This window comes from Hypanus sabinus, chromosome 1, assembly GCF_030144855.1.
Source record: "Hypanus sabinus isolate sHypSab1 chromosome 1, sHypSab1.hap1, whole genome shotgun sequence".
Taxonomy (NCBI): Eukaryota; Metazoa; Chordata; class Chondrichthyes; order Myliobatiformes; family Dasyatidae; genus Hypanus; species Hypanus sabinus.
The window spans coordinates 208,190,151-208,215,120 of record NC_082706.1 but is presented as its reverse complement, the minus strand read 5'-3'; the positions used below and the strand labels follow the sequence as shown (position 1 = coordinate 208,215,120).

Genomic DNA, 24,970 nt, shown 5'->3' with positions numbered 1-24,970 from the left:
GCGTCATCAGAACTCCATGACATGCTTTAACATTCGGTCCCTGCTTGGTCAGGGTCGACCCCAGATGTTGTGTCCTAACTGTCTACTTGAAACGCAAGCCATGGCAGTTCAACATGGAGGGCAAGCTGTTGCCCAAGCACCGGGCCCCTCTCCACACAGCTGATGAATCCAAAGGAAAGGCAGAGACCGATAGTTTGTCACCAGCGGCATCGCCAGAGTTGCCAGTCAGTGCTGAACTCAACGTAGGACTGCCTTAGGGACTCCAGCTCCAGATTTTTTCATGGGTTTACTCCTGAATCCCTCCCCGTGAGCCAAGGTCTGAGATCAGAGTTTTCTTTCTCCTCGATGAATGGCCAACTATTGCTGATGAGCCCCATCGGCCCAGAGTGACTGCATTTAAGGGGCCGGTAACCCACCTTTTCCCCTTCTCCTGTCAGTAGAAACAGCTTAGCACTATTTAAGTTATAAACACTATCTAAAATTATGCAAGATTTTACAAGGTTTGCAGAGTTGATCAAGGTTTTCGTCCCCATTGAGCTTACTTGTTTCTGTTGTTTTATTGTTCACATCACCACAAGTGACCTTCTGGGACAGGCAGGGCAATCAAATTGCAGGTGTCTACATCACAGACAAAAGAAAATCTGCAGATGCTGGAAATCCGAGCACACGCACAAAATGCTGAAGGAACTCAGCAGGCCAGGCAGCATCTATGGAAAAGAGTACAGTCGACGTTTCAGGCTGAGACCCTTTGGCAGGACTGATGAATAGATTTAGAAGTTGGGGGGAGGGAGGAGGAAAACACGAGGTGATAGGTGAAACCTGAGGGGGGTGGAGGATGAAGTAAAGAGCTGGCAAGTTGATCGGTGAAAGAGATATGGGCCTGGAGAAGAGGGAGTCCGATAGGAGAGGACAGACGGTCATAGCAGAAAGAAAAAAGGGGAGGAGCACCGGGGGAGGCGATGGGTGGGCCGGGGGATAAGGTGAGAGAGGGAAAAGGGGATGGGGAATGGTGAAGGGGAGGCAATATGGGAAGTTCAAGAAATCAAGGTTCATGCAATCAGGTTGGAGGCTACCCAGACAGAATATAAGGTGTTGTTCTTTCAAACTGGGTGTGGTCTCATCACAACAGTGGAGGAGGCCAAGGATAGACATATCAGAATGGGACTGGAAAGTGGAATTAAAATGGGTGGCCACTTTTTCTGGCGAACGGAGTGTAGGTGCTTGGTGAAGCAGATTCCCTAACTACGTTGGGCCTCTCTGATATACAGGAGGGTTCTCTCTCCCCTTCCCCCACCTTTTAAACCCACTCTTCAGCCTTTTTTCTCCAGTCCTGCTGAAGGGTCTCAGCCTGAAACACTGACTGTTTACTCTTTTCCATGGGTGCTGCCTGGCCTGCTGAGTTCCTCCAGCATTTTGTGTGTTGCAAGCACCTACATATTGTACCAGGATCTTTCCAGTTCAGCTGAAAACCACTTCGGTGCAGAACATGACGAAGCAGCCCTCTGTTATCCTAATTTAAATGTGTTGTTAGAGTAACCCAGCAACTTCATTTTGTAAGGACCATAAGATATTAGAGCAGAACTAGGCCATTTGGCCCATCAAGTCTGCTCCGTCGTTCCATCACGGCTGATTTACTATCCCACTTAATTCCATTCTCCTGCCTTCTCCCCATAATGCCCTTAAAATCAAGATTTTAGCGACCTCCGCTTTAAATATACTCATTAATCTGGCCTGCACAGCTTTCTTAAAAATGAATTCCACGGTTCCACCACCGTCTGGCTAAAGAAATTTTTGCTTATCTCTGTCCTTTAGGCACGTCCTTGTTTTGAGGCTGAAGAATGATAATCGCTCCTTTGGGATTCATGTAACTTTAATTGCAACAGCTATACATATTGTACAGCAGAAGGAAATCTACAGATGGTAAAAGAAAAAGACAAACAAGAACCTCTGTCTCTGTGCCTACTTCTTTGGCAATGACTCTCCACTCCACACCGATGACCCCTTCACCCACCTTCAACCCTCCTCCTCTTCCTGGACACCCCGCTCTGACCTTCTGCCTGCTCTGGACCTTTTCATTGTCAGCTGCCAATGGGACATCACCCATCTCCACTTCACCGCTCCTCTCTCCAATTCCAGCCTCACTCCTTCCAAAGACACTGCTCTCCACTCTCTCTGCACTAATCCTAATCTCACCATCAAGCTCACAGATAAGGGAGGTGCTGTAGGAGTCTGGTGGACTGACCTCTATCTTGCTGAGGCCCAGCGCCAACCCTCAGACACCTCCTCTTACTTACCCTCCGAACACGATCCCACCAAGGAACACCAGGCCATTGTCTCCCACATGATCACCAACCTTATTAACTGGAGATCTCCCATGCCCTGCCACCAACCTCATAGTTTCCTCACCCCGCACTTCCTGTTTCTACTTCCTACCCAACATCCACAAACCTGGCTGTCCAGGTAGACTCATTGTCCCTGCCCAGCTGAACACGTATCTGCATATCTCAACTCAGTTTTATCCCCCCTGGTTTAGTCCCTTCCTACCTACATCCATGACATTTCACACACTCTTGAACTTCTCAATGAATTCAGGTTTTCTAGTCCCGATTGTCTTGTTTTCACTAAGGAAACAGTGCCTATACACCTCCAACCTCAACAGGAAGATCTCAAAGCTCTTCATTCTTTCTGGACACCAGACCCAACCAGCTCCCCTCCACCACTACTCTCCTCTGTCTAGCAGAACTTGTCCTCACTCTTAATAATTTCTCATTTGGCCCCTCCCACTTCTTTCAAACAGAAGGCATAGCCGTGGGTACTCATATGGGTCCCTTTTTGTCGGCTACATGGAACAGTCTACGTTCCGAGCCTACAGTGGCATCATTCCACCCCCCATGCCATTTTTCCTACATTACATCAACAACTGATATGGAATTCATTGGCTTCAACTTTGTCTCCAACTCCCACCAACCCCCACTTTCTGCTTTCCCCAGAGATGACTCCCTTGTCCATTCGTCCCTCCTGGCACTTATCCTTGCAAGCGGAACAAGTGCTGCACCTCCTCCCTCACGACCATTCATGGCCCCAGTCCTTCAAGCTGAGGTGGAACTTCACCAATGGTCAAACACTGTGTCCGGAGCTCCTGGTGTGGCCTCCTGTACATCGGTGATTGAGAGACTGCTTGGCCGAGCATTTTTGCCAGAAAAGTGCGGGATCTCCCAGCGGCCGCCCATGTTAATTCCACTTCCATTTCCCACTCCAACATGTCAGTCCATGGCCTCCTCCACTGTCTCGATGAGACCACGGTCAGGTTGGAGGATCAACATCTTATATTCTGTCTGGGTAGCCTCCAACCTGGTGACATGAGCACAAATTTCCTCAAACTTCTGGTAATTGCCCCCAGCCCACCGTTCTGCATTCCCATTTTCCTCTCTCACCTTATCTCCTTGCCTGCCCATTACCTCTCTCTTCCATCCTCTCCTATCAGATTCCCCCTTCTCCAGCCCTTTATTTTTTTCACCGATCAACTTCCCAGCTTTTTTACTTCACCCATCCCTCCTTCTGGTTTGTATTACTACCCCTACCACCTTGTATTTCTTCCTCCCCCCTCCAACTTCTTACTCTGACCTCATCTTTTTTTCTCCAGTCCTGATGAAGGGTCTTGGCCCAAAATGTTGACTGTACACTTTTCCATGGATGCTGCCTGGCCTGCTGAGTCCCTCCAGCATTTTGTGTATGGTGCAAAACAAAACGACATTCAGGTTTTTTTTTTGCAGTATTTGAAATTACTCACTCCACGCGTCAGTCCAGACTTCATAACCTGAGAGATACAGTGCATATCCGGGCCACAAAGAAGGACGGACAATGCAGCAAGATGCTCATTTGGATAACTTAGTATATTCTACATCCTTAGTTTTATTGCAAGTAGAGCTACTTACTTACAGTATATTTGAAGATCTGAGGGGCCTGTACATAGCACAGGACATGCCCCTCAGTCCACAATGCCATACCAACTTTTAAACCTACTCTTAAGATCAATCTACCCCATCCTTCCTACATAGCCCTCTATTTTTCTGTCATCCGTGTACCTATCTAAAAATTTCTTAAATGCCCCTAACATTTCTGCCTCTACCATCAACCCAGGCAGGGCAATCCACATACTCACTACTCTGTATAAAAACTCTCTGTATTTTCAAATTGAAAACCAAACACATACACTCAGTTTTACCTCCTGCACCTAATACAGTGCCCACTGAGTGTATGTTCATGGTCTTCTGCTGCTGTAGCCCATGCACTTCAAGGTTTGACATGTCGTGCATTCAGAGATGCTTGTTGTAATGCATGATTATTTGAGTTACTGTCACCTTGAACCAGTCTGATCTCTCTCATTAACAAGCCATTTTCATCCACGGAACTGCTGCTTACTGGATGCTTTTTGTTTCTCGCACCATTCTCTGTAAACTCCACACCGGAGGTTCCAAATCTGGGGTCCACGGACCTCTCGGTTAGCAGTAGGAGCATAAGAAAGGTTGGGAACTCCTGCTCTGGAGACAGTTGTGCATGAAAATTCCAGAAGATCAGCTGTTTCTGAGATACTCAAACCTCCCTGTCTGGCACCATCAATTATTCCATCGTCAAAGACACTTAGATCACATTTCTTCCCCACTCTGCCATTTGGTCTGAACAGCATGTCTGCATGTTTTTATGCTTTGAGTGCAGAACATGATTCGCCGATTAGATATTTACTTTATCAAAATGTACAGGTATATCCTACAATGTGGCCACAGTACGTACACTTATAAAGGTGAAATCCTGTGTGTCCTTATCTAATCTCTTAACTTTAGTGGAAGAATTGTGACTCTGAGAAACCAATTGAGCCATAGCAGATTTAACACTTCTATTTCTGCACTGCAGAATAAAAACCAATTTATTTACTAGACCTCTAGTTCTAGTCTCATCCAACCTCAGAGGAAAAAGCCTGCTTGTATTTACCCTCTCTATACTCCTCATAATTTTGTATATCTCTATCATACCTCTATACCTCTCAATCATGTTCAATATTTTTTTGCCAGTCAATCAACCTCTCAGCTCAATACTGGTGAGGTTGCTTAGGATGCAGAAAACAGCAGGCTTTATACTTGATTTATCAAACTGGACTGTACAAGATGTTTATTTTTAAAATTTACAAGCATCAGTAATTACTTGCCCCCTGTTTAAAACCAAGGCAGAGATTTAATCTTAATAGACTGAATTTAGATGCAACTTTTCTCGTTTGTCTCTCCTTCCTTTCTTGTTCCATACTAATTTTGTAACTGAGTAGTCTACTCAGATTAGACTGGACATTGTTCCAGATCTGACTTGGTTAATTAGGACCAACCCATAAACTGTACCCCTCACCCCCAAAAAAACATCTTACTGTTCTTTAGAAAATTAATATTTAAAAAACACCAAACTGCTTGCACCTTAACCTAGAGCTTGTTTGTACATACATAACAGTTGCAATAAAATATCAAGGACAATAGATGCCTTCATTAAGAACAACTTCTACATGGTCTTCATTAGTGAGTGGATTGAGTACAAGAGCTGTGAGGTAACGTCACAGCTCTATAAAACTCTGGTTAGGCCGCACTTGGAATATTGCATTCACTTCTGGCCACGTCACTATAGGAACGATATAGAAGATTTATAGAAGGTCAAAGGGTATACCAGAATGCTATCTGGATTAGAGAGCACATCTTTTGAGGAATGGTTGAGTGAGCTAGGGCTTTTCTCTTTAAAGTGAAGGAGGATGAGGGGTGACTTGATAGAGGTGTACAAGATGATAAGAGGCATAGATTGAGTGAAGCAAGAGGTTTGTTCCAAAGCAGAAATGGTTAATATCAGGGGCATAATTTTAAGTTATTGGGAAAATGTCAGAGTTAAGTTCTTTACACAGAATGGTGGGAGTATAGAACGCCCTATTGGAGTGGCAGTAGAGTCAGATACATTAGGGGCACTTAAGAAACTTGTAGATGGTAACATGAATGAAAGAAAGGAGGGCTAAGTAGGAGGGAAGGATTAGATTGATCTTAAAGTAGGTGAAAAGGTCAGCAGAACATTGTTGGGCCAAAGGTCCTGTACTGCGCTGTATTGTTCAATATTCCAACAACCCCTTCCTCCCTTCCAGAAACAGCTACCATACTAATGTCGGCTCTTACACCTCTTTTGATCTCTCAGGTCACACACCTCATTTCAGTTGAGTGAGTCTCTGCATTATGTGAAGAAAATTGTAAGGAGAAGCTTGTTTATTTTGTATTTAGTACATTTTACAGCAGGTAAATCATCTTTTCCCCCACCCCCACCCCCAAATCAAAGCACAAATGTTACCATTTATTATACTTTTGGAACTTAAGTAAATTATAAATACAAGTCTACACCACAGTAATAATGAAGTATATATAGCTTTACATATCACACCTCTGATACGCAAGACTGAATTATAGAACAATGAATTGAATAATCTTGGAATTTTGTTCAATGTAAGTTTATAAATCACTGCAGACTAGTCCTAATATTAGGCAAAGACAGACATTGCAATAGTACAACACAAACAGCACTCAAATCACTAAATATTGAGAAGGAAGGAGGTAAAGGCACATGCGTGTTATTTTAAAAGCTTTAAAGAAACCGCTTTTAAAATATTCTGGTTTTGAATTAATAAATACAAAAACAAACAGTATCAAAAATATACACCTGTAAATAAAAGATGTATTGCAAGACAAATAAAGAGCTTTTAGATTTCACTTTCGAACGTCTGTAAGAATGTCTTTAAAGAGAGGATTTCGGGGTAGGGTCTGCTGGTCTTGCGGTACAAGTCCAAACCAGTCAGGTTCTCGATGTCGCGCACACGTGCTGTGTGCAACTTCATGAGATCTTCAATCCACTTTGGATCCTCATCATTACTCTGAAATTTTTTTAAAAAGATACAGCAGATTCCAGTTAATTGGGTCAACAGTGTTATGCTTTGTCACTTCAAAACATTAAACTAATTCAAAGCAAGATATAGAGACTGAAATGTGAGTCTAACCTTGAGAGTACTTCAAGCATGGTGTGCATGCACCACATGGTGGTGTGATGATGTGTACAATTCTCATATTTAGATACATAACCCACAATTAACTATTTAAACAAACAAGAATGCTTAATCAAATAACATATGTACAAGATTATTCAGATATTACTGAAATATTAAATACACAACGATCAGTTAATAGGGGCAGCTGTTTACTTAGAACATCACTTAAAAACAAAAAGTAATCAAGAAAACAGCTGGGATCCCCTTTGTTTATTTGGGACACTATGCTGCTTAATTGGGGCAGAAGGCTGCTGCCAAACAGTTTCTAACTAGCTTCAGTTGCATGGACTTGTGTGGGCACTAGACACTACACCATGCTGAGAGTGAACAGTTTTTAACTAGTGTCAGTTGCACGTGCTTGTGTTCAAAAAACAGTGATTTTCATCACTGATAGTTGGCAAGAAATAAGCAGTAAGACAATTTAGAAGTTTTGCACACTGTGGTTTCAAGCATTTAGGCTTGGAGAGGACAGCAATGGCCAGAAGCGAAAACGCCATGGGTGTGACACAGTAGTTTTGTGCTGTTAAAGTTAATCCTACAGCCATCGCGAATGCAGAGTTCGGCTAACGCTGATTTCTCCAGATAACTGATATACCTCCTGCGTTCCTTGATGCAGGTGTCCACCGTGCATCCAGTCTGGCTGATTTATGCTGCCCGTATTCCCAGGGAATCGTGAAATCACCAGCCAACCCAAGTCCCAGGCCATCTTTGACCCACATAAGCTGTGATTTGAGCTTCCTTACGGGTTTGTGAATGGTATTAATCACGATCCTGGCAATCCTTCCAGAAGTCGTGGAAATTTAGGGAAGGCGGGCTGTGGCAACAGCTTCCTCCTCGTTGTGAGGTTTCCTGGTTTCTCTGTCAGCCCCAAGGTGCACAAGGAGGGACTGCCCTGAGGCCTATTGTCACTGGGATAGATTCTCCAACTCACTACCTCATTAAGCATTTAACCACCATGCTGTCTCCCTTTGTTGGGGGCTGTGTGCATCACATCACGAATTCGAATGACTTTGTGAAAACGATAACCAACATCCAGCGGAACCCGGAGGACATAACAGTCAGTTTCAACGTGGTGTCCCTGTTCACGAGAGCTCCCAGTAAGGAACGTCCTTCTATTTTGGGGGGAGTCTAGGATTCCCCCACTGTAGGAAACATCCTTTCCACTTCCACTCTGTCTAGGCCTTTCAATATTTAATAGGTTTCAATGAGATTCCCTCTCATTCTTCTAAACCCCAGTGACTACAGGCCCACAGTCATCAAACCCTTCATTCCCAGGATCAACCTTGTGAACCTCCTCTGGACCTTCTCAGATGACAGCATGTTTTTTCTTAAATAATGGACCCAAAAATGCTCCCAATAATACAAATGCAGTCTGACCAATGCCTTAAAAAGCCTCAGCATTACATCCTTGCTTTTATATTCTAAACCTTTCAAAATGAATGCTAACATTGCATTTGCCTTCCTCACCACCGACTCAATCTGCAAATTAACCTTTAGGGCAGGGGCAGGGGTTCCTAAACTTTTTTATGCCATGGAGCCTTATCATAAACCAAGAGGTCTGTGAGAACCCTGCTTTAGGAGGCTCCCAGGTCCCCTTTCACCTCTGATTTCTAAATCCTGCTTAGAAAATGCTTTTATTCTTTCAAACAAAGTGCAAAACCATACACGTTATTTGTGTCTGGAATATATTTCTCCACAAACACTCAGATCAGTACAATTAGTGGTTGGGGAGGACATTGTTGCTTGCAGATGCTAAATTAAGCCTCTTGGCAACTCCTTTTTCATCCTTGTGCATCTTGCAGGCAAGAGAGAAAATTAAATTCCAACTTGCATTCAATGTTAGCTCAGTAAGTTACCAACTTGCATCTGCCTCTTCCTAAACCTACTTAATTAACAAACTTCTGTAGATGCACGGTGCAGAGTATCCTGACTGGCTGCATCAAGGCCTGGTGTGGAAACACCCACACCCAGGAACAGCACAGTCCATCACTGACAAAGCTCTCCCCACCATTGAGTACATCTACAAGGAGAGTTGCTACAAGAGAGGAACATCCATCAAGGGCCCCTACCGTGCTCTCTTTGGGGAAGAGGTACAGAAGTCTAAGTACTCCCACCAGGTTCAGGAACAATTATTACCCCCAAAACCATCAGACTCGCAAACCGACATGGGTAACTTCACTCACCTCAACACCAAACTGATCCCACAACCTACAGACTCACTCTCAAGGACTCACGTTCTCAGTATTATTTGCTTATTTATTTGTATAGTTTGTCTTCTTTTGCACATCGGTTGCTTGTCAGTCTTTGCTTATGTGTAGCTTTGCATAAATTCTATTTTATTTCTTTATATCCCTGTCAATGTCTGCAGGAAAATGAATCTCAAGGTACTTTGATTGTAAATTTACTTTGAACAGGTTAGGCCTTTATTCCCTCGAGTGCAGGAGAATGCGAGAAGATTTGACAGAGGCTTACAAAATCATGAGGGATACAGATAAGGTAAATGCAAGTGGGTTTCTTTCCACATCCATGTTGGGTGAGACTACAAATAGAGGTCATGAGTTAAGGATGAAATGTTTAAGGGGAACATGAGGGGGAACTTCACACAGAGATTGGCGAGAGTGTGCAATGAGCTTCCAGCGCAAGTGGTGGATGTTGGTTTGATTTCAACATTTGAAAAATTTGGGTAACTACGTGGATGAGAGGGACGTTGAACGGTTGAAGTCTGGCTGGCGTAGGTTGATGGCACTAGGCAGCATTATAGTTCGGCGTGAACTCGGGCCTGTTTCTGTGCTGTAGCTTTCTATGACTCTATTGCAGATGATAAGATCACTTGGATTCCAAAGCTCATTATTTTGGAGATGGGGGGTGGGGCTATATTCAATTCTCCTGCACATGCATATATTGCAGGTGTGAAGGAATTGCCTAACGTAACCAACAGACTAGCAAGTGATACACTTCCTTGTTACACTCCAGGACAATGATATGGACGCAACAACGGGCCTCTATACAGTCAGTGCTCTCAGCCATTCACTGACTGGATGAAAAATACACAGCCACAGTTGCCTGGCTCTATCAGGAGGGTGTATATCACTCACTGTCTACTCCTTCCATCGTGGGCACTAGTTTCCCCATCATCGAGGACATTTTCAAAAGTTGATGCCTCAAGAAGGTGGCATTCATCATGAAGGGTCTTCTCCACCCAGGACACACCCTCTGCTCATTTCTACCATCAGAGAGGAGGTACAGAAGCCTGAAGACACACACTCAACATCTTAGAAACAGCTTCTTTCCTTCCATCATCAGATAACTGAATGGACAATGAACCCATGCACAGCATCCCATTATTTTGTTCTCTTTTTGCACGATTTATTTATTTATACTTCTTACTGTAACTTGTAGCAATATTTATCATTGGATTGAGTTGTTCTCCTATCTTGGCAATTTACTTGCCGATGTTTCATCAGCATGCAAGGAGACATCGCAGTGTGCTGCTGACTGTGGCGTATCCTCCGAATGCTTGGCCTTTGTATATCAATCAGCTGACTGGTCGTCATTTCAGAAATTCAGTTGTGATGTGGGGAGGAAATTTCGTCACTAATTGGTTGTGTGGCGAACTTTGTGTGTCAGTAACTTTGCTCATAAACAGGATCTGTTTGTTTACAGAATTGTTTGCAGAAACCACGTCTCTTGGAGTTCTCTTGCACGGCGCTTGATTACTCGCGCCATGACTTGCACAGATGCCCAGTGGAACTTCTGCCCGTCTCAATCTTCATGGGTAGAGACAAGGGAGAGCTGGTTATGCCACTTTGCAGCCAGTTGATTTTCATCGATCCTTGTGGGTAGTTTTCTCACAGTTTAGTCAATGTAATGTTTGTTGCAGTCCCCCACCCCCCAACGGATTTTGTAGACCACATTGGTTCGCTCTTTTGGTTTACAAAGTACTCTCCCCAACATTGCTGTTGGCTTATGCGTGACTGAAATTCTATGTTCTTGGAGCGTCAGGCCATCACTTCCAAGATGAAAGGACAATCTGTTTGGTCATTTCTTGGTTGGTGCATTGCCGACCTCATTGCCATCTTCATACAAAGCTCCACAACGTTCTATTAACATCAACTGGCTGTAAGGCAGCACAACCAACTCCCTCTATTCCATACACATGGAGATCGAGAGGGGCACAATTTCAACTGGACATCAGTAGAAGTCATTGCGTAAGCAACCATGCAGCACACAAGAAAATTCCTATGAGGGTGGTTTTCCACAAACAATTCTGCAAACACGTGGACCTCCATCCTATTTATGGGCCGACGCAGGCAAAATTCCAAACGCACGAAGTTCACCCTGCAATCAAACAGTGACAAGATTTCCGCTCCACATCACAATACAGTGTGATGTGACGTCCAATCAACTGATTGAAAAGTACATAAAGCATTCAGAGGACTCACCATAATCAACAGTGCACTGACAACATCTCCTCACACGGTGATGAAACACTTGCAAGTAAATGGCCAAGATTGGAGAACAACTCAGCCCAACCACCAACCATCTGAGCTATACGTCTTCTGAATTATTTCCAATATTTTTTATTTCTTGCACTGAACTGCTGCAACAAAACATGCGTCAGAAATAATAAATCTGCTTCGGGTTCTGAGGCGACAACGTGCAATGCAGAGGTGCATCAGTGTAAAGATCCTGTTCTGGTTTGGTCCCTATGTAGTGTAACACCGCAACGAGAAGCCTCTGCTTCAACAGAAATCAGGAATATCAGGGGTTTACAGGCAGAGCAATGCCACTCCTATACACGACTTACGTTGCAGCTCTCATCATTGTCAGGTCGGTGGGGCAGAATGAACGATGACGCAGTGAGTGGCCCGCCACACTTATCCACAGCCTGACTGCTATCCAGGCAGCTGGTGATAACACTGTAGTAATGTGTCGGAACAGGAATGGATGCATCGACTTGCCTGAAAGAGCAAACAAGATTCAAATAGTGACAAATACACAATCGCTCATCTTCTCATACCAATGTGCATGTTTTAAGATAAACTACTGATTCATAACACTTCAGACTGAGTTCTGTGAAGACGTGGTAGTGCAATCACTTAAATCTGATTTTTCCAGCATCTACAGAATCTCTCACGTTAATAGTGCACTGCAATGTCTCTTCAATGGATTCCTATCCTGATGTTTAAATCTCTTTGATGGCAGTTCAATGAGACCCTCTCTCACTACTCTGCCCTTCTCTGTGATACCTGCTGCCCTCTGACTCTCCTATCAGATTGCTTCCTCTCCAGCCCTTTACCTTTTCCACCCACGGGGCTTCATCAAGCTATCGTCCTTCCCCCCCACCCCCAACCTTCTTATTCTGGCACCTTCCCCCTTCCTTTCCAGTCCTGATGATGGGCCTAGGCCTGAAATTTCAACCGTTTATTCATTTCTGGAGGTGCTGCCTGACTTGCGGAGTTCCTCCAGAATTCCACGAGTGTTGTTTTGGATTTCCGACATCTTCAGAGCCTCATGTGTTTATGATGCTCTGTCATCTGGTTTTTATTTGAATTCATGATGAAGTAGTTGACTAAATGAGTGCTCTCTACAAATTAATTAACAATTGACCTGAAAGTTAACGGTGTTCTCTAAGCGGTCATAAAGCCTCTCAGTTAATATTCCCACTGGTCTCTGCACCTCCACGTTGCTGAGCTCCAAGTTCATTTAACTTTATGTTTACATAGAACATAGATCATAGAACAGTACAGCGCAGTACCGGCCCTTCAGCCCACATTACTGTGCTGACTTTTTAACCTACTCTAAGATCAATCTAACCTTTCCCTCCTACATAACCCTCCATTTTTCCATCCTCCAAATGCCTATCTAAGATTCCCATTATTAAATGCCACTAATGTATCTCCCTCTACAACCACCAATGGCAGGGCGGTCCACACACCCACTACTCTCTTTGTAAAACATAGCTTTGACACCCCACCAACACCTTAAAATTAATCCCTCTTGTATTAGTAATTTTCGCACTGGGGAAAAAGTCCCTAGCTACCCACTTGATTGATGCCTCTTATCATCTTATACACTTTTATCAAGTCTCCTCTAATCCTCCTTCACTCCAAAAAGAAAAGCCCTACTTGCTCAAACTATCCTTATAAAATATGCTCTCTAATTCAGGCATTGTCTTGTAAATCTCCTCTGCACCCTCTCTAAAGTTTCCACATCCTTCCTATATGGTCTACAACAGGGGTGGGCATGCCCATGTAGTTTGCCCATGCCTGGTCTACAATGTGGCGTACCAGGGTCTTAGGGAGCTGCAGTGTTCCCTCACAGCTCTTGAACTCAATCCCCGACCAACACACCATATGCCTTCTTAGCAACCCTATCAACGTGTGTGGCGACTTTGGTTGTAGAACCCAATGCCCCTCGAAACCAATGTATCATTTAAATTACAATTTTAAAAAAACTAAGCTGTTTGCGACAGCCCATTAGATTTTAGGCTTTAAAAGATGCACTGATTAGTAGACTAATTGGTCATTGTTTAGGTTAGGATTAACTCGCAGGTTACTGGGGTAATGTGACTCAAAGGGGCAGAGTGGCCTGAATTGTGCTGTATTTCTAAATAAAACAAATCAATAAAAGTAAAATAAATAATATTTGTTCAGAGGAGCACTAAATAGAAACATAGAAAATAGGTGCAGGAGTAGGCCATTCGGCCCTTTGAGCCTGCACCACCATTCGGTATGATCATGGCTGATCATCCAACTCAGAACCCTGTACCTGCTTTCTCTCCATACCCCCAATCCCTTTAGCCACAAGGGCCATATCTAATGTCCTCTTAAATATAGCCAATGAACTGGCCTTGACTGTTTCCTATGGCAGAGAATTCCACAGATTCACCACTCTCTGTGTGAAGAAGTTTTTCCTCATCTCAGTCCTAAAAGGCTTCCTCTTTATCCTTAAACTGTGACCCCTCGTTCTGGACTTCCCCAACATCGGAAACAATCTTCCTGCATCTAGCCTGTCCAATCCCTTCAGAATTTTATACGTTTCAATAAGATCCCCCCTCAATTTTCTAAATTCCAGCGAGTATAAGCCTAGTCGATCCAGTCTTTCTTCATATGAAAGTTCTGCCATCCCAGGAATCAATCTGGTGAACCTTCTCTGTACTCCCTCTATGGCAAGAATGTCTTTCCTCAGATTAGGGGACCAAAACTGCACACAATATTCTAGGTGCGGTCTCACCAAGGCCTTGTACAACTGCAGTAGAACCACCCTGCTGCTGTACTCAAATCCTTTTGCTATGAATGCCTTTTGCCTTTTTCACTGCCTGCTGTACCTGCATGCCCACCTTCAATGACTGGTGTACAATGACACCCAGGTCTCGTTGCACCTCCCCTTTTCCTAATCGGCCACCGTTCAGATAATAATGTTTTCCTGTTCTTGCAACCAAAGTGGATAACCTCACATTTATCCACATTAAATTGCATCTGCCATGAATTTGCCCACTCACCTAACCTATCCAAGTCACCCTGCATCCTCTTAGCATCCTCCTCACAGCTAACACCGCCGCCCAGCTTCGTGTCATCCGCAAACTTGGAGATGCTGCATTTAATTCCCTTGTCTAAATCATTAATATATATTGTAATCAACTGGGGTCCCAGCACTGAGCCTTGCGGTGTCCCACTAGTCACTGTCTGCCATTCTGAAAAGGTCCCGTTTACTCCCACTCTTTGCTTCCTGTCTGCCAACCAATTCTCTATCCACATCAATACCATACCCCCAATACTGTGTGCTTTAAGTTTGCACACTAATCTCCTGTGTGGGACCTCGTCAAAAGCCTTTTGAAAATCTAAATATACCACATCCACTGGCTCTCCCCTATCCACTCTACTAGTTACATCTTCAAAAAATTTTATAAGATTCGTCAGACATGATTTTCCTTTCATAAATCCATGCTGACTTTGTCCGATGATTTCACCTCTTTCCAAATGTGTTGTTATCACATCTTTGATAACCGACTCTAGCATTTTCCCCATCACCGATGTCAGACTAACTGGTCTATAATTCCCCGGTTTCTCTCTCCCTCCTTTTTTTAAAAAGTGGGGTTACATTAGCCACCCTCCAATCCTCAGGAACTAAACCAGAATCTAAGGAGTTCTGAAAAATTATCACTAATGCATCCACTATTTCTTGGGCTCCTTCCTTAAGCACTCTGGGATACAGACCATCTGGCCCTGGGGATTTATCTACCTTTAATCCCTTCAATTTACCTAACACCACTTCCCTACTAACATGTATTTCCCTCAGTTCCTCCATCTCACTAGACCCTCGGTCCCTTACTATTTCTGGAAGATTATTTATGTCCTCCTTAGTGAAGACAGAACCAAAGTAGTTATTCAATTGGTCTGCCATGTTTTTGTTCCCTATGATCAATTCACCTGTTTCTGACTGTAAAGGACCTACATTTGTCTTGACCAATCTTTTTCTTTTCACGTATCTATAAAAGCTTTTACAGTCAGTTTTTATGTTCCCTGCTAGCTTTCTCTCATAATCTTTTTTCCCTTTCCTAATTAAGCCCTTTGTCCTCCTCTGCTGGTCTCTGAATTTCTCCCAGTCCTCAGGTGTGCCACTTTTTTTTTGCTAATTTATATGTTTCTTCTTTGGACTTGATACTACCCCTAACTTCCCTTGTCAGCCACGGGTGCACTACCTTCCCTGGTTTATTCTTTTGCCATACTAGGATGAACAATTGTTGTAGTTCATCCATGAGATCTTTAAATGCTTGCCATTGCATATCCACCGTCAACCCTTTAAGTATCATTTGCCAGTCTATCTTAGCTAATTCACATCTCATACCTTCAAAGTTACCCTTCTTTAAGTTCAGAACCTTTGTTTCTGAATTAACTATGTCACACTCCATCTTAATGAAGAATTCCACCATATTATGGTCACTCTTACCCAAGGGGCCTCGAACAACAAGATTTATGGTAATGATGACAATTTATGACAATGATTTATGGTAAACACAGTCATAGACAAGTTCAGCACAGAAACAGTCCCTTCGGCCTATCTAATTCATGCAAACCATTTAAACTGCCTACTCCCATCTATCTGCACCAGGACCATTGCCCTCCACACCCCTAACATCCATGACCCTATCCAAACTTCTCTCAAACGTTTAAATCCAGCTCATATGCACCACTTGCACGGGCAGCTTGTTCCACACTCTCATGACTTCGCGTTCCCCTTAAACATTTCACCTTTCACCCTTAACCCATAACTTCTAGTTGTAGTTTCACTCAAACTCAGTGGAAAATGCCTGTTTACATTTACCCTATCTAGACCCCTCATAATTGTGTATACCTCTATCCAATCTCCTGTCGCTAAGGATGATTTAAATATCTCTGCTATGGCTCATGCAATTTCTCAACCTGCCTGCCAAAGGGTCCGAGGGAAGATATTGTCAGGCCTTGGGGATCTCACACAAGACAGTAAACACCTCCTCCTCTCTAATCCGTAAGGGGTCCATGACCTTGCTGCTGTTTTGCCTCACTTCTATAGACTTTATAAACATTATTTTAATATATGAATATTTGCAGTAATTTTATTATTTACCATTAGGTTTGCAGGAGATCCATCACTGACAGCCTTGCAGCAACGTGTAAAAATTGATTTCAGCTCACTTGCTGCCCTATCATAGCCTTGAAAAATGTCACATTAATGAAGCTTTGTCTATCATGAAGACCTCAATCTTCACAAAACGTTTTTACATAAACATCAGGAGATGTGGTCTAGGATTTTTTTTAAAGCCATCAGATACTTAACATTTCTATTTGGTTTTGTTTCCCAAGTGCAGGATTGATTTTTTTGGAGTGGAGACCTTCTGATGTTGTTTTTCCACTCTGTCATGACCTATAATTTCAAACATTAACTCAGCAGAGTCATAGGTACAACATGTTCTATTTCGTAAAGAAGTGCAGCTGAACTAAATTGCCCACGGCACGGAAGTTTGTGACTTTATTTCAACTTTACCCTCTTAATTTTACCATTTCTGTTAACACTCATCACTGCCCGCCTTTCATTGTCTCGTTCCTCTTTCTCTATTAAGAACATAAGAAATAGGTGCAGGAGTCAGCCATCTGGCCCATCGAGCCTGCTCCACCATTCAATAAGATCACGGCTGATCTGGCCATGGACTCATCTTCACCTACCTGCCTACCTTTTCCCCATAACCCTTAATTCCCCCACTATGCAATATTCTATCCAACCTTTTGTTACCGTCACTTGGTGAGCATTAAAGAGAAGTCATGAGCAATGTAACAGGACCAAGTTCCAATTTTATTTTATCCTCCTTTGCAGGTCTACTGTTTGGATCTCTCTCCCTTTACAAACCTCCACGCATTCATTCATTCTCATTCACACTGGCTCCTTTGTCATCCAAGTCAATGATAATACTGTTAACTGGATCTACAAATTTGCAAATGACACCAAGACTTGGGGGAGGGAGGGGTGGGTAGTAGACAGCAAGGAAGACGATCATGGCTTGCAGGCGGATCTGCAGCAGATGGAAAAATGGCAGATGGAATTTGACGCAGACAAGTGTTGCTTTGTTGCCAAGTTTGCAGATGATACAAAGATCAGTGGACGGACAGGTAGTGTTGAGGAAACAGGTAGGATGCCGAAGGACTTAGATTAGGAGAATGGGCAAGAAAGTGGCAAATGAAATACAACATTGGAAAATGCATGGTCATGCACTTGGTAGTAGAAATAAATGTGCGGACTATTTCCTAAACGGGGAGAAAATCCAGGAATCTGACGGGCAGAAGGACTTGGGAGTCCTTGTGCAGAACACCCTGAAGGTTAACTTGTAGGTTGAGTCGATGGTGAGGAAGGCAAATAGCATGTTGGTATTCATTTCAAGAAGTCTAGAAGAGCAAGGATGTAATGCTGAGGCTTTCTAAGGCACTCACCTTGAGTACTGTGAACAGTTTTGGGCTCTTTATCTTAGAAAAGATGTGCTGGCATTGGAGAGGGTCCAGAGGAGGTTCACAAGGATGATTCCAGGAATGAAAGGGTTATCATACCAGAAACGTTTGATGACTCTGGGTCTGTACTCGATGGAATTCAGAAGGATGAGGGGGAATCTCATTGAAACCTTTCAGATGTTGAAAGGCCTAGACAGAGTCTAGACTGAGTGGAAAGGATGCTTCTCATGGTGAGAGAGTCTAGGACAAAGAGGGGCACCCTTTCAAAACAGAGATGCAGAGAAATTTCTTTAGCAAAAGTTTGGTGAATTTGTGATATTTGTTGCCACATGCTGCTATGGAGGCCAGGTCGTTGGGTGTATTTAAGGCAGAGATTGATAGGTTCTTGATTGGATATGGCATCAGAGGTTATGGGGAGAAGGATGGGGGAGGGGAAAGAGTACAAGCTGGCAGGTGATAGGGTAGACCAGATGAAGAGGAAGGTGGGTAGGTGGGGGAGATGGGATGAAGCGTGAAGCTGGGAGGTGATAAGTGGAAGAGGTAAAGTCTGCCACCAAATGGAAGGAAAAGATCTGAATAAAATAAGATCTATGTTTAATATACCACAGTTCAAATCCCTTTTGTGTGTGTGAACACTTTAGAAGTACGATCGCTGTTGCAGAATGGTAACGACAACAGCCATTCTGAAGATAACTGGGTCCCACAAATAGCAGTGGTCAGGTAACTCAGCTTTGGTAACACTGTGAAATAAGTAGTATCCTTGATTCTCAAGAAAATTCTCAATTCTTTCTTAAAATTTGACAAGACAAACAGCCTCCTGGTGTGGAGGCTCCTACATGCAGGATTGTGAGAGGCTGCAGAGGTTTGTGGACTCAGCCAGACCCATCACCGACACAACCCTCCCACCATCGAGGACATCTTCAAAAGGTGGAGTCCATCATTACGGTTCTTCACCATCTGGGACATGCCCTTATCTTATTACTAACAGGGAGGACGTACAGGAGCCTGAGGCACACACTTGATGGTTTAGGAACATCTTCTTCCCCACCGCCATCAGATTTCTGAATAGACTATGAACACTACCTCTTTTACAATATACATTTCTTTATTTTTTACATCTTGCACAGTACTGCGGCTATAAAAGAACAAATTTCACGACACAAGGTATGTCTCCAACAAAAGACTCGTAAGATGCTCCTTCCCTCCACTAGTCTGCAGATCACCCTTGGACAAGGTGTAGCAACTGCTTAGCCCACCAATCAGGGTCACGTGAAGTCATGGGAGCAGGTGGCAGATGGTCGTGTGAACAGCTGGTGCACATCACAAATCCTGACCACTGACGCCAGGCAGGTAATCTCTGAAGAGTTTTGATAATGGCTGGGGTCACCCATCTTGTAAAGGCACTTCCCAGAAAAAGACAATGGCAGACCACTTCTGTAAAAAAATTTGCCAAGAACAATCATGGTCATGGAAAGACCATGATCGCCCATGTAACATGACATCATGATGATGAACAGGGAGGAGGTACAGGAGCCCGAAGACACACACCCAATATTTTAGGAACAACTTCTTTCCCTCTGCCATCAGATTTATGAATGGACAATGAATCAAATGTACATTCACTACCTCACCATTCCTCTTTTACACTATTATTACGCTATTTTACACTATTATTTTAATTTTTTTGTTTATCTTGCACTGTACATGAAACTGCATATGCCATATCTCAATAGTAATAGACGTGATTCAGAATAAAGCCATGAGCTTTTTTGTGGTTTAAATGTGTAGAGACAATCTAGTCTGCTGTCAGATTTATTAATCTTAAGTTTTTAAGTTTTTCTCCTTTCTCATGTCATAGAGTCATAGAAAACAACAGCACAGAAACAAGTCTCTTAGCCCATCTAATCCATGCTGAATGATTTCAACTGCCTACTCCCATCGACCTGCACTGGGACCATAGCTCTCCATATCCCTATCATCCACGCGCCTATCCAAACTACTCTTAAGCAGTCTAATTAGTGCAAAATTATTTTAGTAACCAGCTAATCTCAAAATAAACCATTGAAATATAAATAAAATGTATTGACTTCTATTAAAACAGTCAAAAAGAGAATACAGGCTTACCGTTTAATTTTATCCACTGTATCATAAAGACCATCGTAATCATAATCGAAGACAGGTCCACTGAGAACATTAATTCCATTCCGTTCCGTTGCTAGTCGCTTCAGTACCACCTTGTGAAAATGGTTCCACACTTCTGCTCAGCATCAACCACAACAGAGAGAGAACAGCTCATGAAAACAACACATTTTTTTTAAAACATTGCATTAAAATGTAACAGGCATTACTTGAATGCATCGTGCCAACCTGAAAATACGTCACAAAATAATATCAGTAGCCTAAGGGTTCTTAACCTGGAGTCCAGGGCGTCCATCAACTTGGATGGGGAAAAATCTACATCTTTATTTTCACTGACCTCTAACTGAAATGTAGCATTTCCTTCAATGATGAACATGGGCAACAAACCACAGATGTATTAGCAGTACCTGTGACTTCGTCACCAATAGAAATCACAGATATTTTCATATCACATCACCGTTGTTACAAATATCTCAACATATCATTTACAGCTGATATGCTCATCACTACTTCGAAATTACGGTAGTTATTAGACCCGCCACTGAATTGAACACGATCGCAGCCTTGCTGTGTGCAGATGCTTGTGCCATGTAGCTGGCCAACTGTCGGGCAACCCTGCAACTGGATGTCCAACATGACACGCGTGTTCTTTGGTCAAAGACCACCCCACAGCTTAATGTTCTTATTCAAGCTGAGCAACAAGTCTTCACATTGATATGCCTTTAAAAAATAAAATGTCATTTTAAATTTATTGTCTTGTTAATGTTTTAATAAAGCACAAACTGTATATTACTATATGACGAATTTGTTTTTAATATTTTGATAACTGTATTTCAATATAATTTTTTTCTTTTGTGGTAGTTAATGGGTTAATCCTATGCCACTCAATTAGCCACACCCACATGGGAGGAGTTCACATTTGTACAAGCAGCATTATTAATAAAGTTCAGTTGAATATCCTGCACGCTGTTGTGCTGGTGTGTGCTCTGCACTCTCCATCAATATCGAATGTCTTCAAAGAAATTTTTTTTTTAAGTTTCTTTTGTAATCCTATGCATTTTATTTTATATATTTAAGTACATTATTCTGAGAAGGGGTCCATAGGTTTCACCAGACTGACAAAGGGGTCCATGGCATCAAAAAGGTTAAGAACCTCTGCAACAGACATTATTGTGGAAGTGACCCTTGAGGCATCACTACAGTATGTTGACTGCCATACAACTGGAGGATTATACAGCTATGTTACCGGTTGATTAATGGCTTTACACACCAATAACATTTCTATATTATCAAATAATTCTGATAATGCTGCAGAATACCTGGGATTCTGATGGAGCACGAGATTTGCATATCTGCAAGCTTTTAAAATTTGTAATCTCGAGCAAAATTGATAACCACACACAATCTCAAGTTGTTAACAGGTGAGGCACAAAAATGTTACGCTTTATAACTCCAAAAACTAAATGCATCTACTTCGTTTTACTTTAGTGAGGTACTCACATTTGATGTGGTGTTGTAACAATGCATGCTACTCACAGACAGTGGTGCTAGAAAGTTTGTGAACCCTGTAGAACTTTTTCAATTTCTGCACAAAAATGACCTAAAATGTGGTCAGATCTTCACACGTCCTAAAACTAGATAAAGCAAACCCAATTAAATAAATAACACAAAAAACAAACTACTTGTTCATTTATGTTTAGAGAAAAATGATCCAATAATACATGTACTTGTTGGAAAAAGTATGTGAACCTCTGGGGTAATTGCTTTCTACAAAAGCTATCAGGAGCCAGGTGTTCCAATCAGTGAGATGAAATTGGAGGTGAGGGTTGTAGAGGTGCCCTGCCCTATAAAACAGACACAAAGTCAGGCTACTGACACAGCCTGCTCTTCTCACGAAAGATCTGTATATGTGCACTATGTCTCGATCAAAACAACTTTCAGAGGACCTAAGAAGAAGAATTGTAGGGATGTATGAAGCTGAAAAAGGCTACAAAAACATTTTTAAAGATCTGACTGTTCATCAGTCCATAGTAAGAGAAATTGTCTACAAATGGAGGAAACTCAGTACTGTTGCTACTCTCCCAAGGAGTGGGCATCCTGCAAAGGTCACACCAAGAGCACAACATGCAATGCCAAAGGAGGTGAAAAGAACCAGAGAGTAACAGCAAAAGATTTGCAGAAATCTTTGGAACTTGCTGAAGCTTCTGCTCATGTATCCATTATATGAAAAGCACTGAATAAGAATGGTGTTCATGGAAGGACACCATGGAGAAAACCACTGCTCTACCAAAAAAAAACATTGCTATGTGTCTCAAGATTTCAGAAGACCACCAGGATGCTTTAACCTGCTCATGGGGCAATGTTCTGTGGACAGATGAGACAATTAAGTTAACCTTTTTGTCAGGAATGCACACCCATGTTTGGGGGGAAAACGGCACCGCAGACTAACACAGAAACCTCATCCCAACTGTGAACCATGGTGGAAGGAGCATTATGGTTTAGGGCTGCTTTTCTGCCTCTGGGCAGGAGAGCTTGCAATCATTGAGGGAACGATGGATTCAAAATTGCATCAAGACATTTTACAGGAGAATGTCTGGGGTAGCCATCCATCACCTGAATCTTATTAGAAGTTGGATAATGCAACTAGACAATGATCCGAAACGCATGAGTAAATCAACAACAGAATAGTTTAAAAAGAAAAAAAAAATTGTTTTGGAATGATCAATCTGACCTTAATCCAATAGAAATGTTGTGGAAGGGCCTGAAGCAAGCAGTTCATGCAAGGAAGCCCAACAACATCCCAGAGTTGAAGTAGTTTAGTATGGAGGAATGGCCTAAAATTCCTCCCAGCTGATGTGCAGGACTGATCAACAGTTACCAGAAATGTTTGGTTGAAGTTATTGCTGTACAGGGGGGGTCACACCAGTTATTGAAAGCAATGGTTCACATACTTTTTCCAACAATTACATGTAATATTGGATCATTTTTTTCACTCAATACATAAATGAACAAGTATAATGTTTTCATGTTATTTATTTAATTGGGTTCTCTTTATCTAGTTTTAGGACTATGTGAAGATCTGATCACACTTTAGGTCATATTTACGCAGAAATAGAGAAAATTCTACAGGGTTCACAAACTTTCTAGCTGTCCTTTTGAATATAACCGGTAATGAATTATGTAAACAATAAAGAATGCTTAATCAAACAATATATTTATACTACTACTCAGATATAACTGAAATATTCAACACATAACAAAAAATGAGTTTTAAAATATTTCCTTCACTTCCAAAGAGAAATTATAGCTCCAGAAAATTGGTGAATTGGAACCAATAAGATATTAATGTTTTTAGAAAAGAATACGAAATATATTTCCTGATGCTAATTCTGATTAATGCTGTGAGATACCTTGTATACGCTCTTTCCACTTTGGATGAGACCAGAACTATAGGGTAAAAGTCAAGAGTGAAAGATAAAACATTGAAGGGGAGCATAAGACCATAAGAGATAGGAGCAGATAGGAGCCATTTGGCCCATTGAGTCTGCTCCACCATTCAATCATGGGCTGAGCCAATGGAGGAAGTGGTGGATGTGGGTTCAATGTCAACATTTAAGAGAAGTTTGTGTGAGTAGATGGATGGGAGGGGTATGGAGGGCTCTGGTCCAGGTACAAGTTGATGGAACTCAGCAGAATAATAGTTCAGCATGGACTAGAATGGCTGAGGGTCCTGTAGTACTCTGTGACTCTGTGGCATGAAGCTCTTACAAGAGTTTGTGCAGATGCTAGAAATTCAGAGCAACATGCACAAAATACTGGAGGTACTTAGCAGGTCAAGGTTCTAAAAGATTACAGTAATTTTTTAAAAATCAAAGTACATATATGGCACCATATACAACCCGGAGATTCATTTTCTTGTGTGCATTCAAAGTAGATTCCATAGAATGAATCAACAGAATAGAATGAATGAAAAACTGTACATGACAAAAGAACCAATGCGCAAAAGACAACAAATTGTGCAAATACAAAAAAAAGAAAATAATAAATAAATAAGCAATAAATATTGAGAACAGGAGCTGTAGAGTTGAAGAGTCCTGAAGAGTGCGTCGATAGGTTGTGGAATCAGTTCAGTGCTGGAGTGAGTGAAGTTATGACGGTTGAGGGTTAATAACTGTTTCTGAACCTGGTGGTGTGGGTCCTGAGGCTCCTGTACCTCCTTCCTGATGGTTGAGGGATAATAACTGTTCCTGAACTTGGTGGTGTGGGTCCTGAGGCTCCTGTACCTCCTTCCTGATGGCAGCAGCAAAAAGAAAGCATGTCCTGGGTGCTGGGGTTCCCTGATTTAGGGTGCTGCTTTCCTGCAACAATACCCAGTGGTGGAGAGGGTTTCCCCATGATGGACGGGGCTGTATCTACTACTTTTTAGAAACATAGAAAGATAGAAAACCTACAACACAATGCAGGCCCTTCAGACTACAATGCTGTGCCCTCTATTTTTCTAAGCTCCATGTACCTATCCAGGAGTCTCTTGAAAGACCCAATCATATCCACCTCCACCACCGTTAACAGCAGCCCATTCCACGCACTCGCCACTTCTGTGTAAAAAACTTACCCCTGACATCTCCTCTGTACCTACTCCCCAGAACCTTAAACCTGTGTCCTCTTGTGGCAACCATTTCAGCCCTCGGAAAAAGCCTCTGACTATCCACATGATCAATGTCTCTTATCATCTTATACACCT

The 24,970-nt window shown here is 42.5% G+C and overlaps 1 protein-coding gene across 2 annotated transcripts in view; it reads right to left on the bottom strand.

The window, feature by feature from the left end:
- Positions 1-6,284: 6,284 nt before the first annotated feature.
- Positions 6,285-24,970, bottom strand: part of enpp2 (ectonucleotide pyrophosphatase/phosphodiesterase 2) — a 120,802-nt gene continuing 102,116 nt past the window's right edge. For both annotated transcript variants that reach the window (XM_059984758.1, XM_059984768.1), the window contains 3 exons: positions 20,215-20,347; positions 11,919-12,072; positions 6,285-6,940 (listed from right to left, as the gene is read on the bottom strand). In XM_059984758.1, the coding sequence (XP_059840741.1) occupies positions 6,770-6,940; positions 11,919-12,072; positions 20,215-20,347 (458 nt within the window). In that variant the 3' untranslated portion in view covers positions 6,285-6,769. The remainder of the gene's footprint in view (positions 6,941-11,918; positions 12,073-20,214; positions 20,348-24,970) is intronic.